The sequence below is a fragment of the Schistocerca serialis genome, chromosome 3 (genome assembly GCF_023864345.2).
Source record: "Schistocerca serialis cubense isolate TAMUIC-IGC-003099 chromosome 3, iqSchSeri2.2, whole genome shotgun sequence".
Classification (NCBI taxonomy): domain Eukaryota; kingdom Metazoa; phylum Arthropoda; class Insecta; order Orthoptera; family Acrididae; genus Schistocerca; species Schistocerca serialis.
Genome location: NC_064640.1, coordinates 90,047,965 through 90,073,718, shown reverse-complemented (window position 1 = coordinate 90,073,718; position 25,754 = coordinate 90,047,965). Strand labels below are relative to the sequence as shown.

The 25,754-nt window shown below is 39.4% G+C and overlaps 1 protein-coding gene across 14 annotated transcripts in view; it reads right to left on the bottom strand.

Annotated features, from left to right (window-relative positions):
* Nucleotides 1–25,754, bottom strand: part of LOC126469755 (CTTNBP2 N-terminal-like protein) — a 224,879-nt gene that overhangs the window by 87,774 nt on the left and 111,351 nt on the right. For all 14 annotated transcript variants that reach the window (XR_007586065.1, XM_050096970.1, XM_050096972.1 and 11 more), the window contains one exon: nucleotides 4,475–4,654. Coding sequence is in view for 13 of the 14 variants with exons in the window: in XM_050096970.1 (XP_049952927.1) it covers nucleotides 4,475–4,654 (180 nt within the window). In the remaining variant the exon portion in view is untranslated. The remainder of the gene's footprint in view (nucleotides 1–4,474; nucleotides 4,655–25,754) is intronic.

Here is a 25,754-nt window from a genome sequence, read left to right as displayed (position 1 = left end):
TCTATTTGGCTGCTGTAATCGTGTGTGCCGTTTATGCTCAGTACATCTGTCCTCCACGGTCCTGATAGTTTGACCAATATATGCCATGCCGCAGCTACAAGGAATACGATATACACCCACCTTAAGCAGTCCAGGATCATCCTTAACGGAACTCAAAAGTGCTCTAACTTTAGATGGAGGTCGGAAAACACATTTCACATCGTATTTCCATAAAATACGACCGATCTTATTGGACGTGTTTCCTACATAAGGCAAAAAGGCAGTAGGGCCTTATTGTCAGAGAGATGAGAGATAAAAAATTAAAATTACTTTTGACAAGAAAGAATATGAAGAACTAAGTCAGTGTATAAGGAAGAAAATAAAAGCAAATACAACACGATATGACAAAAAGCCACAAAATTAGCACTAGAGAATAAATGGAGATGTAAGGTGTACAATTGGTAAAAAATTAATACTAGCAATTGACAGTGATGAAGTTCACACAACAGATAAGGAAGAAATTCTGGAGTATACAAGAAGTTTCAAAAAAAAAAAACACACACACACACACACACACACACACACACACACACACACACACACACACACACACACACACACCAAAAACGCATGAACCATTAACACTAGCTTATGCAAATGAAAATGATGAAGTTCCAGAAATTCTCCCAAGGAAATAAGAAAAGCTATAAATGAAATGCAGTATGGCAAAGCAGGGAGTCATGATGGTCTAACAACTGTAACACTTAAGCTTACTAGTGATGAAACACAAAAATATCTGGCTAAAATCTTTATTGTTTGTATACAAACGACAGTATACCTGCCCGTACCATGAAGCAAAGATAATCTTTTACACAAAAAAGGAAGTATTCACAATTTTAAGAATTACCATCCCATCAGTTTACTCCCTGTTATCTACGTCGTCTTTACTAAAGTCTTGACAAATCACATCAATACTAATGTGGAAAATGCACAGCCCATAGAACAAGCAGGAGTCCGCAGTGGTAATGGCATAAGTGACCACATACACACATAGCATAAAGTAATTATTAGTAAAGCCAATGAATACGAAATGCCTCTATGCATGGCATTTATGGACTTTGAAAAGACTTTTTATTCTGCCAGCCACACTGCTGTTATACAAGCACTGACCGAACAAGGTGTGGGAATAATGTACATAAACATATTACATAACATATGTGATACCTCAATGGCTTCTGTCAGTACAGGAAAACGCATGAGAGAATTTTCCATTGGAAGAGGTGTAAAGTAGGGTGACCTATTCTCAAAACTATTTATAGCAGTCCTTGTCTAAAATTAATAGGAAAGAAAGGAGAGCTACAATAAATGGAAGACGACTCACCAACTTAAAACATGCAGACAATATGGCAGTCCTACACAAGAACATGATACAACTGCAATCCCCTGTAACGGATTTATCAAAGAGTTTCAATAAAGTGGAGCTTAATATAAATCTGTCCAAAACAAATACCACGTGCAACATGCGAGCAACTGCAAAACAAATAATATTTAACAATAACTACCTGAAAAATGTTTATCTGGGATAATTAATTAATACCCAAGGAGGCTTAGAACCTGAAATTTTTTGCCGAATCAAGCTAGATTGGTGGGCTTATGGAAGAAACAACCATTTTTAACTTTAAAAAGGTTGTCTTTGAACAGTCTGTTCTTCCCATACTAACACAACTGTGGAACATGGATTCTAAATAAGTTTTTCAAAAGAAAAATTCAAACAGCTCACAGAGCTATGGATAGGTCACTCCTCTGTCTCATTATGAAAAATAGGGAAAGAAGTGAAGATATCTTCAGAGCAATAATAGGAGTTAGGAATGTTGTGGAATAGGTACAGGCTCTAAAATGGAAATGCGCAGAACACATTGCACAAAGAAATGACAGAGGATGGACAAATGCAATATCAAAGTCCCAGAGAAAGACAAGACCACATGGCACACCAAGCAATCATTGGGGTAAAGAACTGAAGAAAGTCACAGGCTACAATTAGCAGAGGACTGCAGAAGACAGAGAGGAATGGAAAAATACTGGCGGAAGTAAAGCTGTGAGGACGGGGCATGAGTCGTGCTTGGGTAGCTCAGTTGGTAGAGCACTTTTCCGCAAAAGGCAAAGGTCCCGAGTTCGAGTCTAGGTATGGCACACAGCTTTAATCTGCCAGGAAGTTTCACGGAAAAATAGACTGAAATTGTATTTGTTAACACCGTTTGAAACTTTATGCTCAAACTCCACATTATATGGGTATGAAAATTTACAACAAAGTGAAAAATTCCTTATACGAGAAACTAGTGCAGAAATGTTACTATTCACTAAAAGAATTCATAAATGACAACCCGAAAATTTGAACAGGAGAGAGCAAGTGCTTAGGACTGTTAATCTTAGAAGTCTGTTACTTCTGAAGAAAAATTATTAATTGCTTAATTAAGTATCAACCAGATAAAATCAAGTATAAAATACCTGTTTAAAAGGGAACCAGATTATTGTCACTGGGTGACTACTCAGAAGCAAAGGGTGGCGAAGTCACTTCGTTCTACACTAAAAATTTCACACCCAATATTTTAGGAATGAGCACCGAAATCACACAAAACCTAAGAACACAAACCACACCTGCCTCATTATCAGTTAAAATAGAGGGCACATCCTGTAATAGACCCAGGTGTGCCCTCAGGTCATCACATAAAGCACATTCAATTAAAATGTCTTGTTTCAACAGCTGTGTTCCACATCTTTGACACATTGGTAGCTCCATGCATTGTAAGAGAAAGTCATGTGGCCAATGTCCCAACCTTAACCTTGCAAGTGCTACTTCTTCAGCTTGTCATTGTTGGAAGAAGGTAAGTCACAGCTGCACTGATATTCTGTATTTAGTGAACAAGATGATGGTTGTGGATTAAGACTCTATAGATGTACCAAAACGGTATAAATTAATTCATGTTGGCAGTGTGAATAAGAAAGGAACTAACAACATTAGAACTGAAGTTATTGTATCTTCTTCCCTCTCCTCTCTCTCTTACTGGCCTTCCTTTTACTGTTCAACTCAACAATAAGAACATGCTATGACAAAACAAAAAGTCAAACTTCATTATTTGTGCAGGACAATTTTTGCAGATGCAACTGCCAGCATTTATTTTGTCACTACTAACTGTTTTTAACTTCTCCCGGGGACCAGGCACTCCTTCCCGCCCGGAATAATACACAGTACTGAATAATTACTTAATTAAGCAATTAATAATTTTTCTTCAGAAGTAATAGACTTCTAAGGTTAACAGTCCTCTTTGGATTTCTTACTAGGATTCCATGGAACTGCAACAATGATTATTGATGAGAAAAGGCATTTCCTCAATGTTAACCAGAGTCAAAGAAATAGATATCTGATGAACGTGAAATAGTGTGAATGCAGATCATATTTTCTAGTCTTCCAACTTTAAATGAAGAAGAAACCAATCAATGTTGTGAAGAACAGTTACAAAGGGAAAAAAATTATTATTGTTATTATTGTTATTATTATTATTATTATTATTTTTATTATTATTATTCTGGTGGTAGGCTGCTATTATGACTTTTGCATCAAAATGCATATCAATTTCTGGCTGTTCTTTCAATGCCCTGCATATGCATAAATGACTGCCTCTGTGGTTGTCAGATAGCACAATGAGAACGAGTTTCACTGCAATACGTTTCAACTTCCAATCTTCAGTTAAAATCTGTTGGCATGAACTCCTGGATATTCCCGCCATTTCCACCAGTTGACCAATAATTCTATAATGATCAAACCTTATCGCAACATGGTTTTTGTCCATTCTTGAAGTTTAGATACAACTTGGTTGTGCTTCATTTTTAATTGATGTTTGGCCACTTTTAAAACAAGAACACCTCTTGTAAACCCTCATCTGGCTCAAATGTTCCTTTCCATAATCCATCTGAAGCATTGCAATGGTTTATGCTGCTGATTTCCGTAACAGTGAACAGAGCCAGATGGATAGCACACTGGTATTTTACTGACTGACATTGAAAAATCACTTACAAAAACAATCACATTGACCACAATAAAGTTCCCATACCAACGTTGCTAAGACAACTGATACAAAATGGTGTCTAGTGAAGACATCTAGCAGTAGAATTCAGAACTAATGTTCTAGCAACTGCCAGAAAAAAATTCTCTTTACTTTTGGGTGCTCCATTGAACACCCAATTATTTTTGCTTCTCTTCAAAATGCACATTCATACTTACGAAGGTTAAACATTAATAATACCACAAATAACTTGAAACTATAATATAACCTCATATGACTGTTTAAACGTACGTGTGTGTGTGTGTGGAGAGAGAGAGAGAGAGAGAGAGAGAGAGAGAGAGAGAGAGAGAGAGAGAGAGAGAGAGAGGGGGGGGGGGATGAGAGATATGACGGATGTGGAGATGAATAACCATAAAGTATAAAAAGTCACTCACTTGGCCCACACACAGGTACACTGGACACAGTGGCAGTAGGTTGTACAACTTTGGCAACACTACTCATCATTGGAGTCCCTGCAGCAGGAGGTTGTGCAGACTGTGAAGGTGGTGGTGGTGATACACTTCCATCACTTACAGTCCACGTGCCTACTTTTGGTGGTGTCAGTGGCCCAACAGCTGTAAAAAAAAAAAAATAATAAATAAATAAATAAATAAATAAAAAAATAAAAAATAATAATTTATTTAATTACTCAAAGTGTCTGTAAACATTAAACTTTCTTAATTTTTTGTATAAGAGAAAATTAATTTTTTTCAGTTTCTATATGCTTGTACTACCCTAAATAAATTGCAAACCAAAATGTTCGGCAACCTGGTTAGTATCCAAAATAGCCACATTATTTTAACCAAGAGTTCACTGCAGTTAATTACATATTTCACTGGTAGTACCATCACACTTTTCACTGCACATCAGTTATTCCATTATTTCAAAACAGCTCCTCCAGTATTGTTAGTTTACAATTTTTTTAAATGTAGAAATGACCAACATTCCAGTTTAGCTTTAGAAGTTTTGTTCTTAGAAATGTGTGTAAGTGCGTAGGAGTGCACGCGTGCGCGCACACGCTCAAATATTTAAAGTTGGGTGAATTCAAATACAATGAACTTAACAGTCTTTGTCAGGATAACCTGAAGCTTTGGTAAAGGCTACATGAGGCAGTACTTGGACCTAGGACGAGGATCTAAGGTAGAAGCATTTACAATAAAATAGCCACCTCGGTTGCAATTTTCTTAGTCAGCAGTACTCTATGGAGAACTATAGGACAATGCTGAGAGTTCAGAAATCTATTGGATAAGAGCACTGAATACTGTGGCAACAGAATGCATGTGTGTTGTATCCCTGTTCCTCCTTGAAGGGGGGTATTACATGATGATCCCCCCACAAATAAAGCAGGTATACAGCAACTGCCATCTGGTGGTAGAACTGGTGGAACTGAAAGAATTAGCAGACACATTACCCGTACTCAAAAATAGACAGCAGTTCGACACTCCTAGGAACCCGCGCATGCGCACCTGATGGCAGTAATGAGCATCTACAGAAGGGGTACTCCAAGTCTGCTTTCTGCTTCTTATTGTTTACTATCATTGTTGATCTCTGTAGGTTTTCATATTGGAGCGTTTGCACACATTTTAATGGGTAAATTTTCACAAATGTAGTAACTAAACAAAAACAGTATTTTCACAGCACACATTATTTTTTATACATGCTGTTTGCAAAAAGCATTCTTTGTACTGACTGCTCCATGTTCTAGTAATGGAGTCAAACAAACAAGCATTAAGTCTCCTAATCCAAACATATAGTGACAAAAGGTGATCCTCCCAACCCACGGTATCATAATAAGGTACACTCAGGGTTGATTATTTCTGAGTAAATGTATGTATTACTTTACATGTGTGATGTCTCATATGTATACGTAGCACCTTAATCGACAAACGTTTATGATCGTACATTTTGCTTTATTTCGGCATGCCAGGCAGGATAAACTGGCAATAGTTGCTGAGAAAGTTACCAAATGAATAAATAAGTGATTTAATTCTTATTTCCAAATAAGTGAAATTGCCTCATATTACTGTGTCACTTTAATAAATCCCTTCCAGTATCATCGACAGCAGCTTGTCAATACAAGAGATGTACACTCTCACGAAGTTCCAAAATTCCTGTGGATCTATGGGAGCTCAATTACTTCATTACCGGCATAACGTCAAGCACCTGCATGACAGTCAAGAACATTGGAGCACAGAGGGCTGTGAGACAACGTCAACCAATAGTATGCTGACCGGCTCCACTCTAAGAGAACACCAAGACAGCAGCGGCCTCTAGGCGAAGAGAACATAAGTGCCACTCTGCCTACCTGCAGCCCAATGGAAGAATAGCCATTCTACGAATGCCACAGCAGCCACTTATAAAGTTTCACCTGTATTAGGAATTGTATACATTGAAGCGACTTCTTATTTGACTGTCACCAATTGCTTGTGACACACCATTATAAATTCCCGTAGTTAAGTTTTGTCATTTATTTTCTGTAAATATAATTCATTGATACGATTTGCTTGACTTCTTGTCTAGCACTCCCAGAAAGCAGATCTCCTAGGCATCCCTAATTTCATGAGTAAGCAGGGCACAACACTGGCAATGTGCCTTCAAAAAAAAAAAAAAACCTGCAACTCATGGCCACGGAAATTTTCTTTTGTGTTCTGCTGGTGCCTTAATTCTACATTTGTTTCTCTTTGCAGGGATGTATTTACTTGCTTTAACAATCTCTTATAGTGTTTTTGCTAATCAGTGTTTTCAGGTGGGCATTGCAGAAATTTTCTTTGCTTTTGTATTTCTTTTTCTTGCTTGCCTTTGTATCCTACTATATGAGCTACTCACCTCACCCATCCCCTGCACAGGCGCCTCAGATGCAAGTGATAGATGCAATGCAGCTAACACAGATGTTTCAGTTTCAGATGCAACAGATTGCATCATTACTCAATACGGTCCAACAGCTCCTGGCAAATCAAATGAATGCACTACAGCAGCCACCTACAGCAGCTCCAAGTGCTAAACGGCCTTTTCGTCAGTTTCATCAACAAGAAGAGGAATGGCTCGAGTGGTTGCAACAGTTTGAAACCAACATACTTGGTCACAACGTACCAGGTACTGTGAAACTTCCCTATTTCCTGTCCACGGTAGGAAGTGCAGTGTTCAGACTCATTCAGAAGCTATTTCCTAACGCCACTTTGAGTGAACTTTTGTATGATCAGGTTGTAGAGTCGCTAACTATGACTAACAAATGAGTGTGGTAGCAGCTAGGTATCAATTCTTTAATTGCAAGAAACGGTCAGAACAAACTTATCGCAAGCGGGTAACAGATTTTGCAGGGTCTGTCTGACGAAGAAATGCAAATTGAAATGTGCTCGTGGTGCTTTATTTTCAGATGTGATGTTGCGTGATGCGATCGTGTACAATGTAACTGATGTCAGACTTGAAGAACAAATTTTGAAACAGTCTGGGACCATCCTGTCAGCATGTAGTTCAAATACTAGATCAGTACGATTCAGGTACTGTGCCGGTTGATCAATTGAGCAGCCAGCAATTTTTCGGTTCGAGTCCCTCGCTTGTGACTGGCCCACTAGGCAGTGGCAGTTTGCATGCACCACACCATGTAAACAATTCTCTCACAGTGTAAGCAGCTCTCTACACATGTGAACTGAATTAATTCATGTCTGCAGTGCTATTCATGGCACAATTGCCATGACTGTCCATCCTGAGAAGCACAGAGTTACGCTTGTAGCAAGAATGGACACATACAACCCATATGTTTGCAATGGTACAACGTAAGAATTTGGCCCACTCACAAAAATCAAGTCACAAGGCCCATGTAATCAATACAGTGCATTCAAAGCCTCCAACAGGCACTAGCAAAACTAGCAAGCAAACTGTGTCTTCAGTGCTATGCCAGTCCAACAAACTTTTTGTACCTTTGCATATTGGTGGAAAACGTGTGAAATTTCAGTTGGACATGGGTGCCTCTGTTACATTGCTGAATAGTAACACAAGTGACCTGTTAGGCTCCCCATGCCTGTCAAACTAGCACGCACCTGACGGCTTATAATGGACAAGACATTCCCATTCTCAGAACATGTACTTTGCCTGCTATGTATCGCTCCCATACACGAACTGTGACTTTCACTGCGCAACAATCACACAATTGTGAGAACATATGTGGCCCTGATTCTTTTGATTTGTTTGGCTTACACATTCAGGACAATGTGTTGTCTGTGTCTGCATTCAATACAAAAGACAGTGTAGACAGCTTGTTTAAAGAATTCCCGGAACTCTTCTCTGAAGGTTTAGGCAAGGCTAACAATGTTTTTTGCACACATTACTCTGAAAGACAAAGCTCAACCAAAATTTTGCCCGACCAAATCTGTTCCCATTGCATTACGGGATAAAGTTGCTGTTGAACTTAAAGCATTTGAAGATTGTGGAGCTATTGGGCCCATACAAGCTAGTCAATGGGCAAGTCCACTGGTTTACTCCCCAACCCTTCAAGTCACATTCACCCCTGTGTTGATCCAAAAATTGTGATTGATACATATCCCTTGCATGCCCAGAGCATCTCAAGACCGATTAGGTGCTGGTCATTACTTTTTGAAAATTGATTTCCATGACGCAGATCTTCAAAAACCACTCAATGCAGAATCTCAAAAAGTGTGTGTTCTTGAACACTCATCTAGCCATGTTTAAATATTTGCATTTGCCTTTTAGCAGTGCTTTCGCACCTGCCATTTTTCTATGGTATTTGGAACAGCTGGCTGCTTAGATACCAAACTGTTCAAACTATTTGGATGATATTGTCATAGCAGGTTGTGCACTTGAAGAAAACATTGAAAATTTGTGTGCTTTGTTTCATGTGTTATCTGATGCACGGCACAAGTGTAGATGGGACAAGTGTGACTTTTTTTAACCTGAGTTGCACTATCTTGGTCACTGGTCATGTCATAAACAGTCAAGGTGTACATCCTCACCCGTCACATTTGTTAGCCATACGAGATTTGCCAGTTCCTCACAATCTCACAGAATTACGGTCAGTTGTAGGGAAAATGAATTATTATATTCGGTTCATACCAAAAGTTGCACAAATGGCAACTCCATTGCATCGCTTATGTCACAAGAATGTCCCTTTCCTGGGACAGCTGAGTGCCGAGAAGCTTTTCAAAAACTTAAACGATGCATTGCTCAGTGATCGCTGCTTAGTTCACTTTGCTCCTGACAAACCAGTTGTGTTGCAAGTTGATGCTTCTTCTTATGGAATTGGTGCAGTGCTTTCACACAGAAATGGTGATAAAGACAGGCCTATTGCTTTTGCATAAAAAGTATTGCCAAAGCTCAGTGTAACTATTCAAAAACAGAGAACGAGGCAGTGGCTATTGTGTATGGTGTCACCAAATTCCACCACTATTTTTATTGCAGAAAATTATATTTAGTAACAGATCACATGCCATTGCAGCCCTTGTTTCGTTCGACGAAGACGGTTCCTATACGAACTGCCCAAAAATTGCAACGATGAGATTTGTTGTTGTCTCAATACCAATACGAGATAGTGTATCACTCCGACAGCTGAACATGGTAATGCAGACGCACTTTCACGTCTCCCGATTGGCCCTGATACAGACTTTGATGCTTCTGCTGCATCTTCTTGTCACATTGATGCTCAGGACTCTGAATTGCTTCAATCCTTTCCTCTGAACTATCAGAAAATTGCACAGGCCACAGGAGCTGATACAGATTTGAACATTTTGCTAAATTATGTTCATATATCTTGGCCTCGCTCATTGCATTGCATTAAGAACTCTGTAGTGAACCGATACTTTGCACGTCGGCTAGGCTCGCTACACAGCAAGGTGCGATTCTTGTACAAAACGACAGTGGACAGTCACATGTGTCGATCCCTAAAGCTTTGAAAAAAGAAGTGCTGCAGTTACTTCACCAAGGACACTGGGGGATTGTTCATATGAAACAGTTAGTGCGTCGACACAGTACTTGGCAGGGTATGGCCACCCAAACAGAGCAGATGACGTCACTAAAGTCCTCTGCTTGGCCTAAGTCGCAATCACCATGGCAATGTGTGCATATAGACTTTGCGGGACCTTTTTGGAACACTCGCTGATTGATTGTGGTAGACTCGCATAGCAAATTTCCTTCTGCTGCGTCAATGAACTTGACAACGTCACGTAGCACAATTCAGGCGTTGCCCCCTATTTTTTGCTTAAAAGGTTCGCCTGAAGTTATAGTGCCGGACAATGGCCTCAGTTCACATCAAATGAATTTGAAACATTTTGTGAATGCAATGGCATACAGCACCTAACTAGTGCACCATTCCATCCACAGTCAAATTGCGAAGCGGAACGTTTTGTCAGAATCTTCAAGCAGCAGATGGCCAAACTTCGTACCACACACACCAGGAATCAAGCATTGCAACTCTTTCTCGCCTCCTATCGTTTGCATCCACAAGATGGGCCATCGCCGGCAGAAATGCTTCATAGCCGCCGCCACTGGACACTGCTCCATCTGCTCCACCCTCCTCAGCATCCGGTGCCGAAGGAAGGCCGCAAGTATTGCTTCACGCTGCATGATATTGTGTTTTACTGGGTTTTTAGTGGCAGCACATGAAGGGTGTGACGCAAGATCGTTCGTCGACTTGGCGCATGCATGTATATCATTTCAGGCCCCAACGGATTGCAATGTCGACATCACAATCAAATTCGCCACTATTATGTGCACGGTGATCCTTCTGTGTCTCTCCCCCAGATTCAAGGATCCCAAGGACAGCATGGCCACAGCAGCCACCATAGAGTGTCATCACCACACCACAAGATGACCCCATGGGGACTGAGCCTTCACCTCCTCCATCTCCTCTCATCCTACCAATGGAACTGGACCCGGCCACGTCACAGCAGCCGACGCCTTTGACATCTGGTTATGGGCCTCAGTAGGTGGATGCATACCATTCTGGTCATTTTCTCTCAGCGCGAAGGCCGAATGGTGTGATATGACTGGAAGCCTGGCATCCCCTGCAGCCACAACTTCCAGTCCAGCACAGCATCAAAACTCCTGCCTCCCCCGCCGTTATTTCACTCTCCATACGTCGACGGTCCATCACTTTGGGGGGGGGGGGGGGGGGGGGGGGGCAGGCAGGAATGTTCCAGCGCAATGTCAAGCGGCGGCACGATGGTCAAGAACGTTAGAGCAGAGAGGGCTGTGAGATGACATCATCAGCCAATAGCACACTGACCGACACCCCCCCCCCCCCCCCCTACGACAACACTAAGGCAGCAGTGGCCTCTAGGCATAGAGAACGTAAGTCTCATTCCACTGGGCTGCAGCCAAGTGCAGAACTAGCCATTTTACAAATGCTACAGCAGCGACTTATGAACTGTATTGTTTCACTTGTATTAGGAATTGTATATACTGAAGAAACTTCTTATTTGACTGTCGCCAATTGCTTGCGACACACCACTGTAAACTCCTAAAGTTAAATACTATCATTTATTTTCTGTACATAAAATTCATAAATACAATTTGCTTGAATTGTTGTCTATCAATCCGGGAAAGCAGGTTTCCTAGGCACCCCTTATTTCACGAGTAGGCAGGACGCAACAATATGATGTTGTTTCTGTTCCTTCTTCCCACCTAGGATTCAGTCTGGCAACATCTGGCTTTTGCTCACTGTCATTCTGCCCTAATCCTATGGGTTACAGACACCAATAGGGAAACAGCTCCAAAATCAAATGCATCCTCCATGTGTAAAATGATGTATAAACATGACTTCAGATAAACATATGCTTGTCTGAACAAGTATTTTTTAAAACATCTTTTTAATTTAGATATTTAATGTAACCTCCCTCCCCCAAAACAACAAAATGCTTGGTTATACTAGAACATCCGCAATTATGTTAAAACAATATGATCTATATTTATTGGCAATTCATGTATTCACCTTGTATGTAGATAAGAGACTAAAAGAAATAGCACACAAATAAATAAATAAATGTAAGACAAACAGTTGAGCCAAAAAGTCAGAACAGTAATAACAATTTCGTGATAGCTATATAAGAGAATAACAGTTACTGAATAATAAATAGGAACCTTAATCTCTCTCAAAATTTTAATTAAAATGAATGACTTTGTAAGTAATCAGACATTCCCCTTTGAGTTTTGCACATTGTTGCTGACTGACGTGCATGCACAAATTCATGCCACGAATATCCCACATGTATTGTCCAATTGGCTGATGTTAACCAGGCTGCACTCCCAAATATGTACACTTGGGCTGCTGCTGGAGAGATGTACACACCTCAGGTTCGTGGCGTAATATGGGCTTTTCTCTTCCCTTTCAGGTAATTCACACTTCCCCTTATTCTCATTCTAAGTTGTTCTGTTGTTTGTCCCAGGGAGAGAGTTCATACTGCCAAATAAGATACACCACGGGAAGTGGATTATGTTTACTATTATGATGATGATGATCTGTTCAGATGCTAATGCTGAACTGACATATGAATGGGTGTGCATGTCACACCCCACTGGAGATACTATCTGCACAATACACTGGCAATGGCAAAATTTTTTCACATGCATTTCACTATATGCAGCAAATTACAATGTGCTATGTGCCCAGAATTATTAAATATTATGGAAAATGCAGCAATAGAACACCAAGAGCAGAGGTCTGTACGGAACAGCAAACACAAAAGAGTGACGAGAACATCAGGAACAATTTCAGTTGTTACAACAACTTATGCAACTCTTAAGTCAGCACTTGATGGTACATCTGGCACTGGCTCCTGCATTTGAAACACTCCATAAAGAACCAGAAGACTGAGATGCATATCACAGCCCCCTCCATATCCACTTTCAAACATGTACAGTAACTATCCAGCATTGCAACACACTTTTGTTTCCTTTTCGAACTCCAAGCTTTGAACTTCATTGTACTTTTAACCCCGTATCATTCCCCTGTAGTTTGCCATTTACAGAGATGAGTAGTGTGTCATTCAGTTTTTGGTCTGAAGAACTGAGTTTTTAAGTGACATGATTAAGTTTTTATTGTGTCAAGAAAGGGCACCTCAATCACTCACACACTGTGAATTCTACAGTGAAAATCCAGCCCGTAAATATTCAGATGTAAAGTCCGTAATAAGTGACTTTTGTGTTAATACTTGAAATAGTTCAGGCAGCTCAAAATGCATTTCTGAATGAAATGGATGTTGCAGAACTACAGGAGTTACCGTGGAAACAAAGTAAAGAGAATGTTAGCCGCCGCCGCCACCACCACCACCACCACACCACCACCACCACCACCACCACCCTAATCCTAATCTTCAAAGCCTGTCTATATCCACTGGCCAATACAATTCTGATAGCTTTTAAAGAGATCATTAGTAACACTTGGAGCTAGACAATGAATTTCAACCTCTTTGGCTTGCCCAGAATGTTTCCAATCATACTGCAATGAAAATGGTCACAATGGTCATCACTGGGACATAGCATACTTTTTGCCACAAGTGAGATGTAATGCAACAACATGCATGTGTCAGTATCAAAGGTCTCCAGTGTCACCACATTGCAGCTGTGATGGGATAACTAGGTTGTATTCATCTCACAGAAGCTAATGCATTCACTTGTGATGCTAGATACTCCAGTGAATTCCCAGATATATCCAGGTGCAGATGTTTCACTCATTAATAATGGGACTTATGTGCACGTAGGTTTGCATCAGATGCAAGATGAAATTTAATTAAATAGACAAGTCACAGTAACAACATACAAAAAATTCAATAGCATATTACATCTGTTTGTTGCAACATCCTCTAAAACAGAATGTATTTTTAGCTGAGAAACATTTCCTCCATGCTTTTGGACCTAAATTCTGGATCCAATCAGCATAACCTCACAAGCAATTTCTTTCAACAATCCAGATGATTTATGTGAAGAATAAACATCACTATTTGAGCCAAATCTTATGTTTGCAGTAGAAAACGCAGACCGCATAACACTCTCTTAAAAAAAAAAAAAAAAAACCACACCAGGCTTTTCCATGCCTGACCACTTACCCTCTGCAACACACTGAATGCAGATCTGGATGACTCAAAACTCAAAAGGTCATTAAATCAATAACATGTATTCAGTGATTGTGAAATCACTGTTAATAAATGAACTGAAGGTGGTTCCCTCTTTCTTTTTTTTGGGGGGGGGGGGGGGGGGGGTGCAGCTACATTTCACAGACACCTCCAGCAACTTACGAAGTGACACTGCAAATGTATTAACTGTCTAAATAACACTACTGTGGCAATTCTTTGATGAAAAATTTATTTCAAAGGTTGCTAAACTTTAACTTTCTTTTTAAAAAATTATTGTGAAAGACCATTAAATATGAATGGATTAGTGAGTGTAAGAAAAGGCAATCCAGATGTTGACATTACTTCCAAAATAGACTATGTGTCCATCTAGCTTCTTTAAAGACAGATGATACACGCATCACAGGGTATACTTCCACACAAAGATGCCAACAGCACCAGCAGGTCATCATGTTTGCTTCAGAAACTAATGGCAGCACAAACAAATTACTCACAAATAGAAAACATTTCTTGTAACCACAGAGAGTGAAAATTTTACACCTTTGGAAAATTTTTTGCCCTACATTACCAAATAATGTATAGAGACGCAGTCATATCACACTTTCTAAGACTACACGTATTAGAACTATCACAAATGGCCTAATCGTTTTTCACAAATGAAGACTCAACATCATATACACTTGCCAAGATACATAAAGATTAGACATGCAAGTCTGGCTTGCTCTTAGAGCAGCAATCATGTTCTCCACGGCTGAAGCCTCAACAACCTTGGGACCATGTTCGTATTAACTTTTCTGGTACTCGCAGTGTTCCCAAATATTTATATGTCTATTCCCATACAGAGTTAGAAAAATGTGGAAATCCTCCATGAATTATGCTGCTGGCCCTCCACCAGTCAGCTGCATACATGCTGGAGTTCCAGGAGAGTCCAACCCCCGAGGTCTGCCCCACATACATGGACATTTGTCAGATTGGATACCTGTAAATATCCTTGGGAGTCATGGCAGTCGGCTTTTTACATTCTACGCCACTGGACAAACCATGGTCTGCTACCAAAATAACAACAGCCATGATTACCCAGCAACCTTTCATAATCAATCTCTCAATTACAGAGAGCATTTCCTAGCATCATCAGCCGTTTCCATCAGCATCACAGCACAACATCTGGATTGTCAAATGCTGCTGAAATGCTAGGCTGACTCATGGGGTGTTATCTGGGATCCAACGGAAGAAGTTGCAGGCTCAAACCACAGTGGTCTCCATCCTATTCTTATAGGGGACAAAGTTGAAAAACTACCAGCGCAATACATGTTCAACCCAAACCTCTCCTCCTAAGCAGCAGCCATATCACAGAATTGCAGACTATGGGTAAGTTAGGGATGAGAAGGATCCTGTACTTTTACCTGACAAACAGACTGACATCTGATTTCAGCCTGCAAGATACACTGCACTCATGGGTTCCTCCAGCCTCACACCAGTACCACTGCCACCAAATCACATGGCTCGCAGCTGGAAGCAAACCAGATCAGTCTCTTTGCCTCAGTAGTACCCAGCAGCATGTCTACATGCACCACAGACAGCGCTCTGATCAGCAAACTGTTTTCGGCTTGTGCATTCTTTTATGCTCAGCACATTCTATGGACTATGTGTGGGTCTCCTTTGATTTGGGTCATTCCATTTCAAATCAACCAATTTGAGAAAATGTTCCAGCTGATAGTCTCACATTTGACTGAAATTTAGCACACCAATGCTACCAAGTGTGGAACACTCGTGTACAAAATTTTAAATTCCCCTGCCAATTAGTTCCAGAATTATGGTTTGTGAAAGAAGGTGGCGTGACCCTGAAATTGCAACCCGTATCTGGCAATCTATCTTCAGACCCAACTTCAGGTCTTAATAACTTTGGAACTATTCCGCACAATCCAATGAAATTTTTACAACCCAGTAACATCCACTTAGAGAACACACTCCATGAATCAAAACACCAACAACATATTTCGGAGGGAAAATAAAAAATTCCAAAATGTGATTAAAAAATGTAATACATTAAAAGGTACAGATTGTAGGTGCCCCCTATGCCAAATATAACTCACTCAAAAAGGGTATAATTTTTTTGTGGTAGGCTTAATGTGGCCTAAACACACACAGATCTCATATTGCCCATATCAGTCACAAAAACAGAGTTACATGCACACGAAAATACAAAAATTTGAAAAATTACCTGAAAAACATGGATTTTGTAAGTGTGGTAGCACAAAAGGGACAAGTGATATTGAAGCCAAACTGCGTAAGTAGACCACTATATAATATGTGGAAAAATTTCAACTTGTTATTGCAAGGCATTTGTGTACAATAAAGGCTGACAGATATGTATTTGGTTATGTTTCTTTTAACACGATTCAGCAAATAATAGTGATGATGCAGACAGCTTGTTTCAGATAAAGCTGCAGCAATAGTTGGGAACCATTAGGCAACAGAAAGTTAAACAATGGTAGTTTTCAGGGACAGAATGGGCCATTGTTAGACAGGAACAACAAAGGAAACAAGCAACAATTACAGGTTACTCATGTTTTTATGATTCTCGTTCAGACTGGTCAGTACTGTTATGGAAAGTCAGTATGGAGGTAGAAAAGTGTACTAGTGTTGCTTTTGTTCAAACAAGTTGAAATATTGGTAGAGCTCACGCATCTGAATGTCATAAAACAACATATGGAACAAAATGTGGCAGTCACTTTGTACTGGATGATCTGGATGAATCAGACCACGATTTGTTGCTATGGAGATCTGGGATACACCATGTGGGCACAAGAAGTACAGTTCCTGGAAACTTTAGTGTTTGTTATCATCGTATGAAAGTGTTTCTGGATAAGTATTCTTTCCTACAAAGAAGTTGTTTTGATCCATTTCGGATTCATAAGAAGACAGTGAATTGATATAAAATCAGTATTCAAAGTGAATCAGTGAATGGGACTTAACATGAAACCAGGACAAAAGTTATGTTCCAGGTGTGTTACACTGCTAAAAAAATGAATGTTCTGATAATTTACACAAGAGTGACGAAGAGTATCAGCCACCTACAACCACAGCGGATGAGCAATTAAATACTTCAGTGACTGCTCTTGGTTTGTCTCCCATGAAGACACACAAAGTTGGGAAAAGAGAGAGGCCCAGCTATGGTAGAAGAAAACTACAAGAAGCTCAAATGGAATTAAAACACAAAATAGCTAACACACTAATGGTGGAAGAGGAAGAACTATTTGACCCAAAGGAACAGAAATCATGCCAGAAATGCTCCGATTTGGACAAAATTTTGCATGATTTGAAAGAAAAATGTGCCATATCCACACGCCAGAAAAAAGTAGCTATTCTTACCCTTGCACCTTCCAGCTAGTCTATTGACTATACTGCAAAGGAATTCAATGTTTCTACATATATGGTAAGGCAAGCTAGGAAAATAAGAGCAACCCAAGGAGTGCTTCCACAACTTCAACAGGCTCAGTGTAAGCAATTGAGTTCAGAAATAAAGGTGCTAGTGTCAGAGTTTTACGAAAATAATGACTACAGCTGAATAATGCCTGGAAAAAAAAAGACTATGTAATGGTGAAAATGGGAAATGTACGTGTACAGATGCAAAAAAGACTGTTGCTATGCAACATATCAGAACTATATGTAGAATTCAAGGAAAAGTATCCCAATACCAAAGTAGGTTTATCATATTTTTTTCAATCTTCAGCCAAAATGGGTAGTGCCTATAAGTTCAAGGTGCACACACAAAGTTTGTGTATGCGAGACCCATCAAAATGCTAAGCTGATGTTTGCTGCTATAAAGGATTCTGGTCTGGATTACAAAGGTGCAATGAAGCTGCTAGTGTGTGACATCAGTTCCTACCAGTGCATGATACACAGGTGTGAAAAGTGTCCTGGTAAGGCAAATCTTGCAGAACACATGAATAACAAACTGTATGGTGAACTCCTTATGGATGACGACGAACTTTCTTCTTATAAACAATGGACACACATGGATCGCACAAGTCTTGAAACAAAGCAAAGTACAGTGGAAGATTTTGTTGAAATGTGTTGTCAAAAAACGGACAAACTGACCACACACAGCAACCGTACAGTCTGCTTATCTCCAGTTTTGTAAGGATAATTTGAAACAAGATGAAATTATAGTAATACTATACTTTTCAGAAAATTATGCATTTATAGTTCAAGATGCCATCCAAGGATATCATTGGGACAACAGTCAAGCAACTCTCAAGCCATTTGCGATTTACTATAGAGGTGAATCAGGTGATGTGTCTGTCGTGAACCTGTGCATTTTTAGTGACTGTTTAATTCATGATGCCATTGCAGTTCATACCCACATTCGCACTGTCATGGCATATGTGAAAAACGAGCTGCCTCACATACATTTAGCGAAATACTTCAGTGATGGGGCACCTAGTCAGTACAAAAACTGTAAAAATGTCAAAAATTTATGCAGGCATTACCATGATTTTCAGATTCACGCAGAATGGAATTTTTTCGTAAGTCGTGGTAAAAATGTATGTGATGGTATTGGTATTGCCATTAAGTGCATGGCATCACGAGCTAGTCTGCAGCACCCTACAGAAGGTCACATTCTAACACCTCTTCAATTATTTGCCTGGGTACAGAAAAATATCTCTGGCATACAATCATTCTATGTTTGGAAAGATGGGGTGAAATCTGTGGTGTCACCGCCAGACACCACACTTGCTAGGTGGTAGCCTTTAAATCGGCCGCGGTCCATTAGTATACGACGGACCCGCGTGTCGCCACTATCAGTGATAGCAGACCGAGCGCCACCACACGGCAGGTCTAGAGAGACGTCCTGGCACTCGTCCCAGTTGTACAGCCGACGTAGCTAGCTACAGTTCACTGACCAATACGCTCTCATTTGCCGAGACGATAGTTAGCATAGCCTTCAGCTAAGTCATGGCACCAGCAGGACCAGCAAGATCATTTCATTGGCCACATTTGGCAGACAGGTGTTGGACTCCTTTTGAACATATTCTTATGACAGTTCCAGTTCCTACCACAGTGTCAGGAAGACAGTACAATTTGCCACTTAATGTACATTAGCTAAAGTGTGGGAGAACTTCTGTTCGAAGCACAATCAATTGGTTTTTAGCAGTTAAGGTGCAGTAAACAATGATAGGTTGTGTTAATCTATCTACATGTTGTTGCTTAGTGATTAAACAGTTGTGGGAGAGGATAAGAAGAGGCAGAACAGTTTACGATGTTTTTTACAAAGTTGTGTTGTGGAACAATGGCCACATCACCAAATACGTATGTCAACTTCCATTGTACACAAATGTCTAGCAATAACATATTGAAAGTTTGAGATATATATCATTATGGTCTACTTATGCAGTGTGTGAAATTTAACTTTGATACCACTTGCCCTTTTGTGCTACCACACTTCGAAAATCCACGTTTTTCAGGTAATTTTTCAATTTTTTGCATTTTCGTGTGCATGTAACTCAGTTTTTGTGACTGATATGGGCAAGATGAGTTCTGTGTGTGTTTAGGCCACATTAAGCCTACCACAAAAAATTTATACCCTTTTTGAGTGAATTATATTTGGCATAGAGGGCACCTACAATATGTACCTTTTAACATGTTACTTTTTTTTAATCACATTTTGGAATTTTCCCTTAAAAATAGGTTGTTGGTGTTTTGATTCATGGATTGTGTTCCCTAAATGGATGTTACTGGGTTGTAAAAATTTCACTGGACTGTGTGGAATATTTCCAAAGTTATCAAGACCTAAAGTTGGGTCTGAAGATAGATTGCCAGATGCGGGTTGCAATTTCCGGGTCACGCCACCTTCTTTCACAAGCCGTAATTCTGGAACTACTTGGCAGGGGAAACTAATACTTTGTACACGAGTGTTCCACACACGGTAGAATTAGTGTACTGAATTTCAGTCAAATCTGAGACTATGAGCTGGAGCCCCTGGTTGAACTGACATTAATTTCTGCAGTTAAGCTTGGACTGGGTGTACGCTGACTGTTCAACTGAGAAAAATAACTTTGTATGTTGTGATATACAAGACTTTCCGACTCAATAGGACATTGCATTTCATGGAGGGACAGCACATCCTCATTATGGTTCTTTGAAGGGTTGCTGCTTACTCATTTCCCTGACTCCCAATGCTACAATTTTCTCTGGTTTTGCAGGAGGAGGGAAAGTCTTTAATTATCCAAATTATTTTCTCTCTGTTGGAAACATGCATCCAATTTCTTCTCAGCTATTCCTGTGCCTTCAAGTTTGCTTATAATGCTACTTTTATATAGTGGATGCTTTCCTAGGCAAATCTTCAGCAGATGGGCAGGGCAAACTCAGCCAAGGACAGAGTTCTCTCCTCCCTACTTGGACCAATTGGTCTGTACGACGATAAAATTTGATTTTTATCTATATTATTGTAAATTACTAGTTGAACTACATGTTTAGAGCATTTACTTTTAAAATACATCTGAAATTACTCTCAGGCTTCAAAGAACTCAACACAACCTTTCACTCAAATATTGATGTGAAATATGTATATGAAATGGAAAGATGTGGAGGTGTATATCTGGACCCTAAACAGTGGTGACAGTAGTTCAAGTAAAAAGCTGCACCATGTTCTGGAGAAAACAAATCCTCATCATAGCATGACTGACTGAAATCCACCTGACTGTCTCCCTAACAATTAAATGTTGGTGTAATGATTTGTGGGAACTTTTGCCACACTCTTTCCTTCTTCTTCTTCTTCTTCTTCTTCTTCTTCTTCTTCTTAGTACTTTGGTGGTATTTGGCCACTAGCGACCCACAAATTTGTTAGGCTCTCTTCAACTGATCAGCTTTTGAACATACACAGAGCATCTTCCCTGCCCATGATGGCAAAGGGGCACTGCTCACTGCACCAAGTGACAAGAAGTATTTTGGAATACATGCATCAACAGCTTGTTGCATCACATTTATCGTTAGATCTCCCCATTCCTACATGCTATCTCTAAAGATGAACACAGAAAGTTGGCTGTGAGTCATCTAGTTAGCCTTATCAAGCACTCACTTTGCCAGCTTCCCTTAGAGCATAGCTAAGCTGCCAGATGCACACTATCCGCCAGTTCCCACTGAACAATGTACACGAGGACATAACGAGAGATCAATAGCAAACAATGACCCATGTTCAGAAAGCACAAGCACATTTCTTCTACTAGTATAATGCCATTGGGCTGGCGGTAAGGACTTACAGCTAGGGACCTGAAAATGTTGCATCTATTTTTGGTGAAAACATAATCTACTTTTTCTTTGTCTGTAAATGATTATAAGTTCAAATTCAAACAGTTACACACTATGTGCCAGAAGATGAATTACTTGTGCTTTGAAAATGGGAGAGAGGGAGGAGGAAAGATGTAAAATAATAATAATAATAATAATAATAATAATAATAAAAGAGAATAAATATTAGGTTGGTGCATAATTTCGTAGTGTTTTTCTGAAAGTTTAATAAACACAGCAGATACATACATGTAACACATCCTTTAGTCATCAATAATACACTCTCCTTCAGTGTTTACAACAGTTGGGTAACTTTTTCATTCCGCAACTGTAGAAATCTTGTTGTTTGGAGGGGAAGAACTGGTCAAGCACAGTTCAAAGCGTATTTTCATTTAGAAAGGAAGTTCATTGAAAACAGTTCGATAGAGAGCAGAGAAGGTGAAAATCTGAGGCCACAAGATCAGGTGAATAAGGTGTGTGTAGAATGACTTCCCAACTGAACTCCTATATAGTGTTTTCTGTCAGTCTAGCAGAATGCAGGTGGGCATTATTATGGAGGAGCATGAGTTCACAAAGTCTTCCTCGTCACTGTTCTTGGACTGCGTCTGCAAAATGTCTCAGTTGTTACAATTTCTCATCACCAGAAACACAGGATATGAAAGGTGGGTGTTGTTCGTGAGCCAACTGACGCCGAACAAACGGAGATGTACCCATGGCCACCCACAGATTTTCTTTTATTTTGGCTTAGAGCATGCAGTACCAATACATATGATTTTTGAACCTTCCTCTTTGCATGCAAATGTCACATGGTGGAATGATTACAGTTCATCACATTTGCCAGTTTCCAAGTCTACTGATGTGAATCATTGCGGATTAAAGCATTCAAACAAGCTTCTTCAAACCCCAAAGATCTTCCCAAATGTGGAGGGACACTAACATCAAAACAATGCTCCTCAAAATGAGAAAACCATTTTATTGTCATGTTCTGTCCATTGGTATTATACCCATACACAGCGGAAATGTTTTTGGCTACCTCAGCTACTGTCACCCTTCTGCTAAACTCAAATAGGAGAATGTCAGAAATATTCTGATTTCTCCACTTGACACTCCATTTTCTAGTGACCACAGCTCCACTCACGATCTCAAAATGACAATATGTAAACTCAAATAACAACAGTGGAATACAAATAAAAAAGGCAGTCGATAAATAAACCCACAGCAACCAGAATATCAACATAAATTCTACAAACTAATGCACCAACCTCATAGTCTTTATTCAGTATAACAACAGCCTATTGACTGAAATGTTTGCTTTTGGAAAAACATCAATATTTCTTGGTTCTGAAGTTGTCTTCGATTGTTTTATTCTTTTGGGTTTTTTTAAGATTTAATAAATGATTGGTTCAGTTGAGAAGCAGAAGCATTTTCTTACCTGTGAACAGAGTGCTTCTGTGATCGAAAGCATTTCTCAAAATTGTCTCCATTTTAATTTTGAAAGAAATTTCCACCATTTGACTGTAGATTTGCACTCATTTATTTTAAAAAAAACTGTGATTTTGTCTTTATAGCCATTTTCAAGTGTGATTTGATCGATTAGCCTTAATTACATGTCATCGTGGAAATGGCATATATCTGGTCTTTCTTGTGATTTCAAATTGCGCTTGAGAATGGCTAAAATGCCAAAATCATGATTGTGTGAAATAAATGACTACAAATCTACAGCCTCATGGTGGAAATTTCTTTTAAAAAGTTCTACATGACTGTGGTCCCCCACAAAGGAAAAATCATTATCTTTATTTTCCTACCCAATTCATAAATCACTAAATCTACAGAAAACTTATTTTGAACCTGTAGCATATAAACACTGATTAGCACATTGCAAAGCACTTAAATGAGCATTCATAGCAATGTGACCCATCCTTAAGAGTAGAAGTAGAATAGAAACTAACTATTCGAGCTCAACAGGAAGACCTTCAACAGGGTCAAAATATGTTATCTGATTTTGCTTTCACGTCTCTAGAGTCACATGGAATGAGGGTTTTTTTATGAGAGAATATCTAGATAACATGCACAGAAGTATTTCAAATAGTTTTTTTTTTAATGTTTCACGACATTTTATGAGATACAAAACATGGTTGATATAGCCTGCCTTGCTAGATGTATAGCTGAGCACAAGAGAGCTATCTTTTCTACTGGATACACTGCAAGACAGTTGACAATTGATTCTCCACCATCTGTATTGCTTCTTTTGTGACTAAATATATGTGCTTGTTGTGAAAGTCACAGAGTTTTCTTCCCTTCAAAAAGCCAAGACCTAGTGTGAAGGTATTTAAAAAGCATGTAATTGGCGCAAGAAAGTAAAGAGTATTAAGAATTCATCTGATGCATTGTCTACATCAGTATTTGATGTCCCAATAGTGTCTAACCTCTAAACTGGTAGTGATACATTGGGTGATGATGCCGTCACTACAACTGAAAGTGCTTCAAAAAGAAAACTATCTGGAACTAACGAGCAATACAACAGATTAAATGATGGGACTACAAAACATGAGATAATTAATGTGGCTTTATTATCAGACATTTTGGTAAACAATATATGCTCCAAATAATGTGGAAAGTGTGGTGCTTCACTGAAAACAAACATAAATGTAGGACCTGCTTGTGAATTAGAGTTGATGTGCAATCATTGCAAAAACAGTGATTTTTTCCCTATTCCTCAGATATTACTGCAGATACAGGTAAACTATATGATATAAATATTAGACTGGTTTATGAATTATGGTCTATAGGTAAGGGCAGGGCTGCAGGTGTCACATTATGTTGTGTGATGGACCTCCCTGCTCCACCCTCAAAATTTGACACACACATCATTGGAAATAGGCTCTGCTGTTGAAGATGTAGCACAGGAAAATATGAAATATGCTGTTGAGAAAGCTGTTAATGAAAATAATAACTGGGACTTGTCCACATAGTTTTTGATGGGAGCTGGCAGAAGAGAGGCCACACATCTCCGAGTGGTGTTTTACCAGCTACAAGTATGGACACTTGCAAGGCAGATGATGTGGCAATACTTTACAAGAATTGCAGATGAAAGGATAAAATGAAAAATAAATATGAAGAAGAGTGCATAGCAAATCATTATTGTTCAAGTGGTGGTACGGAAGTTGCTGGAGTAACAAGTATTTATCAACGCTCAGTAATGTGATACATGTTAGATACACAAGTTATATTGGAGGTGGTGACTCAGAGGCATTCAAAGAAATTGAGGAACTAATCCCCTATGGGAACATTGGGATCATTTGCAAACTGTAAGTCTGCTGGCCACATTCAGAAAAGGATAGCATCAATCATTCAACAGCTTAAGGCTGGCATTAAATGCAAGAAACAGACATATGAAAAACTGCAGATGGGAAAAACAGGCTGACAAATGCTGCTACAGACCATATTTGGAAGTGCTATGGTCTAGCAATATGACAGATTACAGCAGATGCAGAATTAATGAGAAGAGCTGTCTGGGCTCTGTTTTTTGACACAGCTTCAAGCAAAGAGAATTCCCAATATGGACTACATCCAAAGGGGGAGATAGCTGGTGCAAGTACAACAGAGGCAAAGTAATAGAACAGCAATACACTACCCTCATCATTTGCAACCTGCCATAACGGGACGACATAAAACCAATAATCTGAGACCTTGCAGGTATTAGTCTACTATAGAAATCTCTTCATGGTCAGACTCCAAATCCAAATCAGTGTGTGACCAATGTGATATGGAACAGACTACCTATAATTGTGTTTACGGGTATAAACACTCACCACCATGGCGTTTCTAATGCTGTTTCATCATTCAAACAGTGCAATATAACAGAGTGCAAAGTTTCATAGAAGAGGGGGCTCTGCATAGGATTGCAAACTGCTGCAGCTGTGTTCTGTTTGGAAAAGGAACAGCTTAGGTCTTCAGATAATGCAGTAAAAATCTATTCAAAAATGGCTGGATAGCATAGTAGAGCCATCAAGAGGAAGCTGTTGGACAATTCGATGATCCTAGCTATGGAGCACTAGCTCCATAGCTACGGAGCAACTCAATGCTTCTGCTTTTCAGTGAGTGGTCTCCTTTAATCTTAAAATAATTGTTAAAATGTATAACCTTTTTAACATCTAGAAAAAATATAGTATCTCATAAACTAAACTTTTTTTCCAAAAACAATTATTTCACTAGAAAGGCGGAGCATATGTCTGTATTCTGTGAAAAAAATGAACATTGTAAACATAGGGCATTCTGTATCCCCGTAACATATCAGTTCACTGCAAGT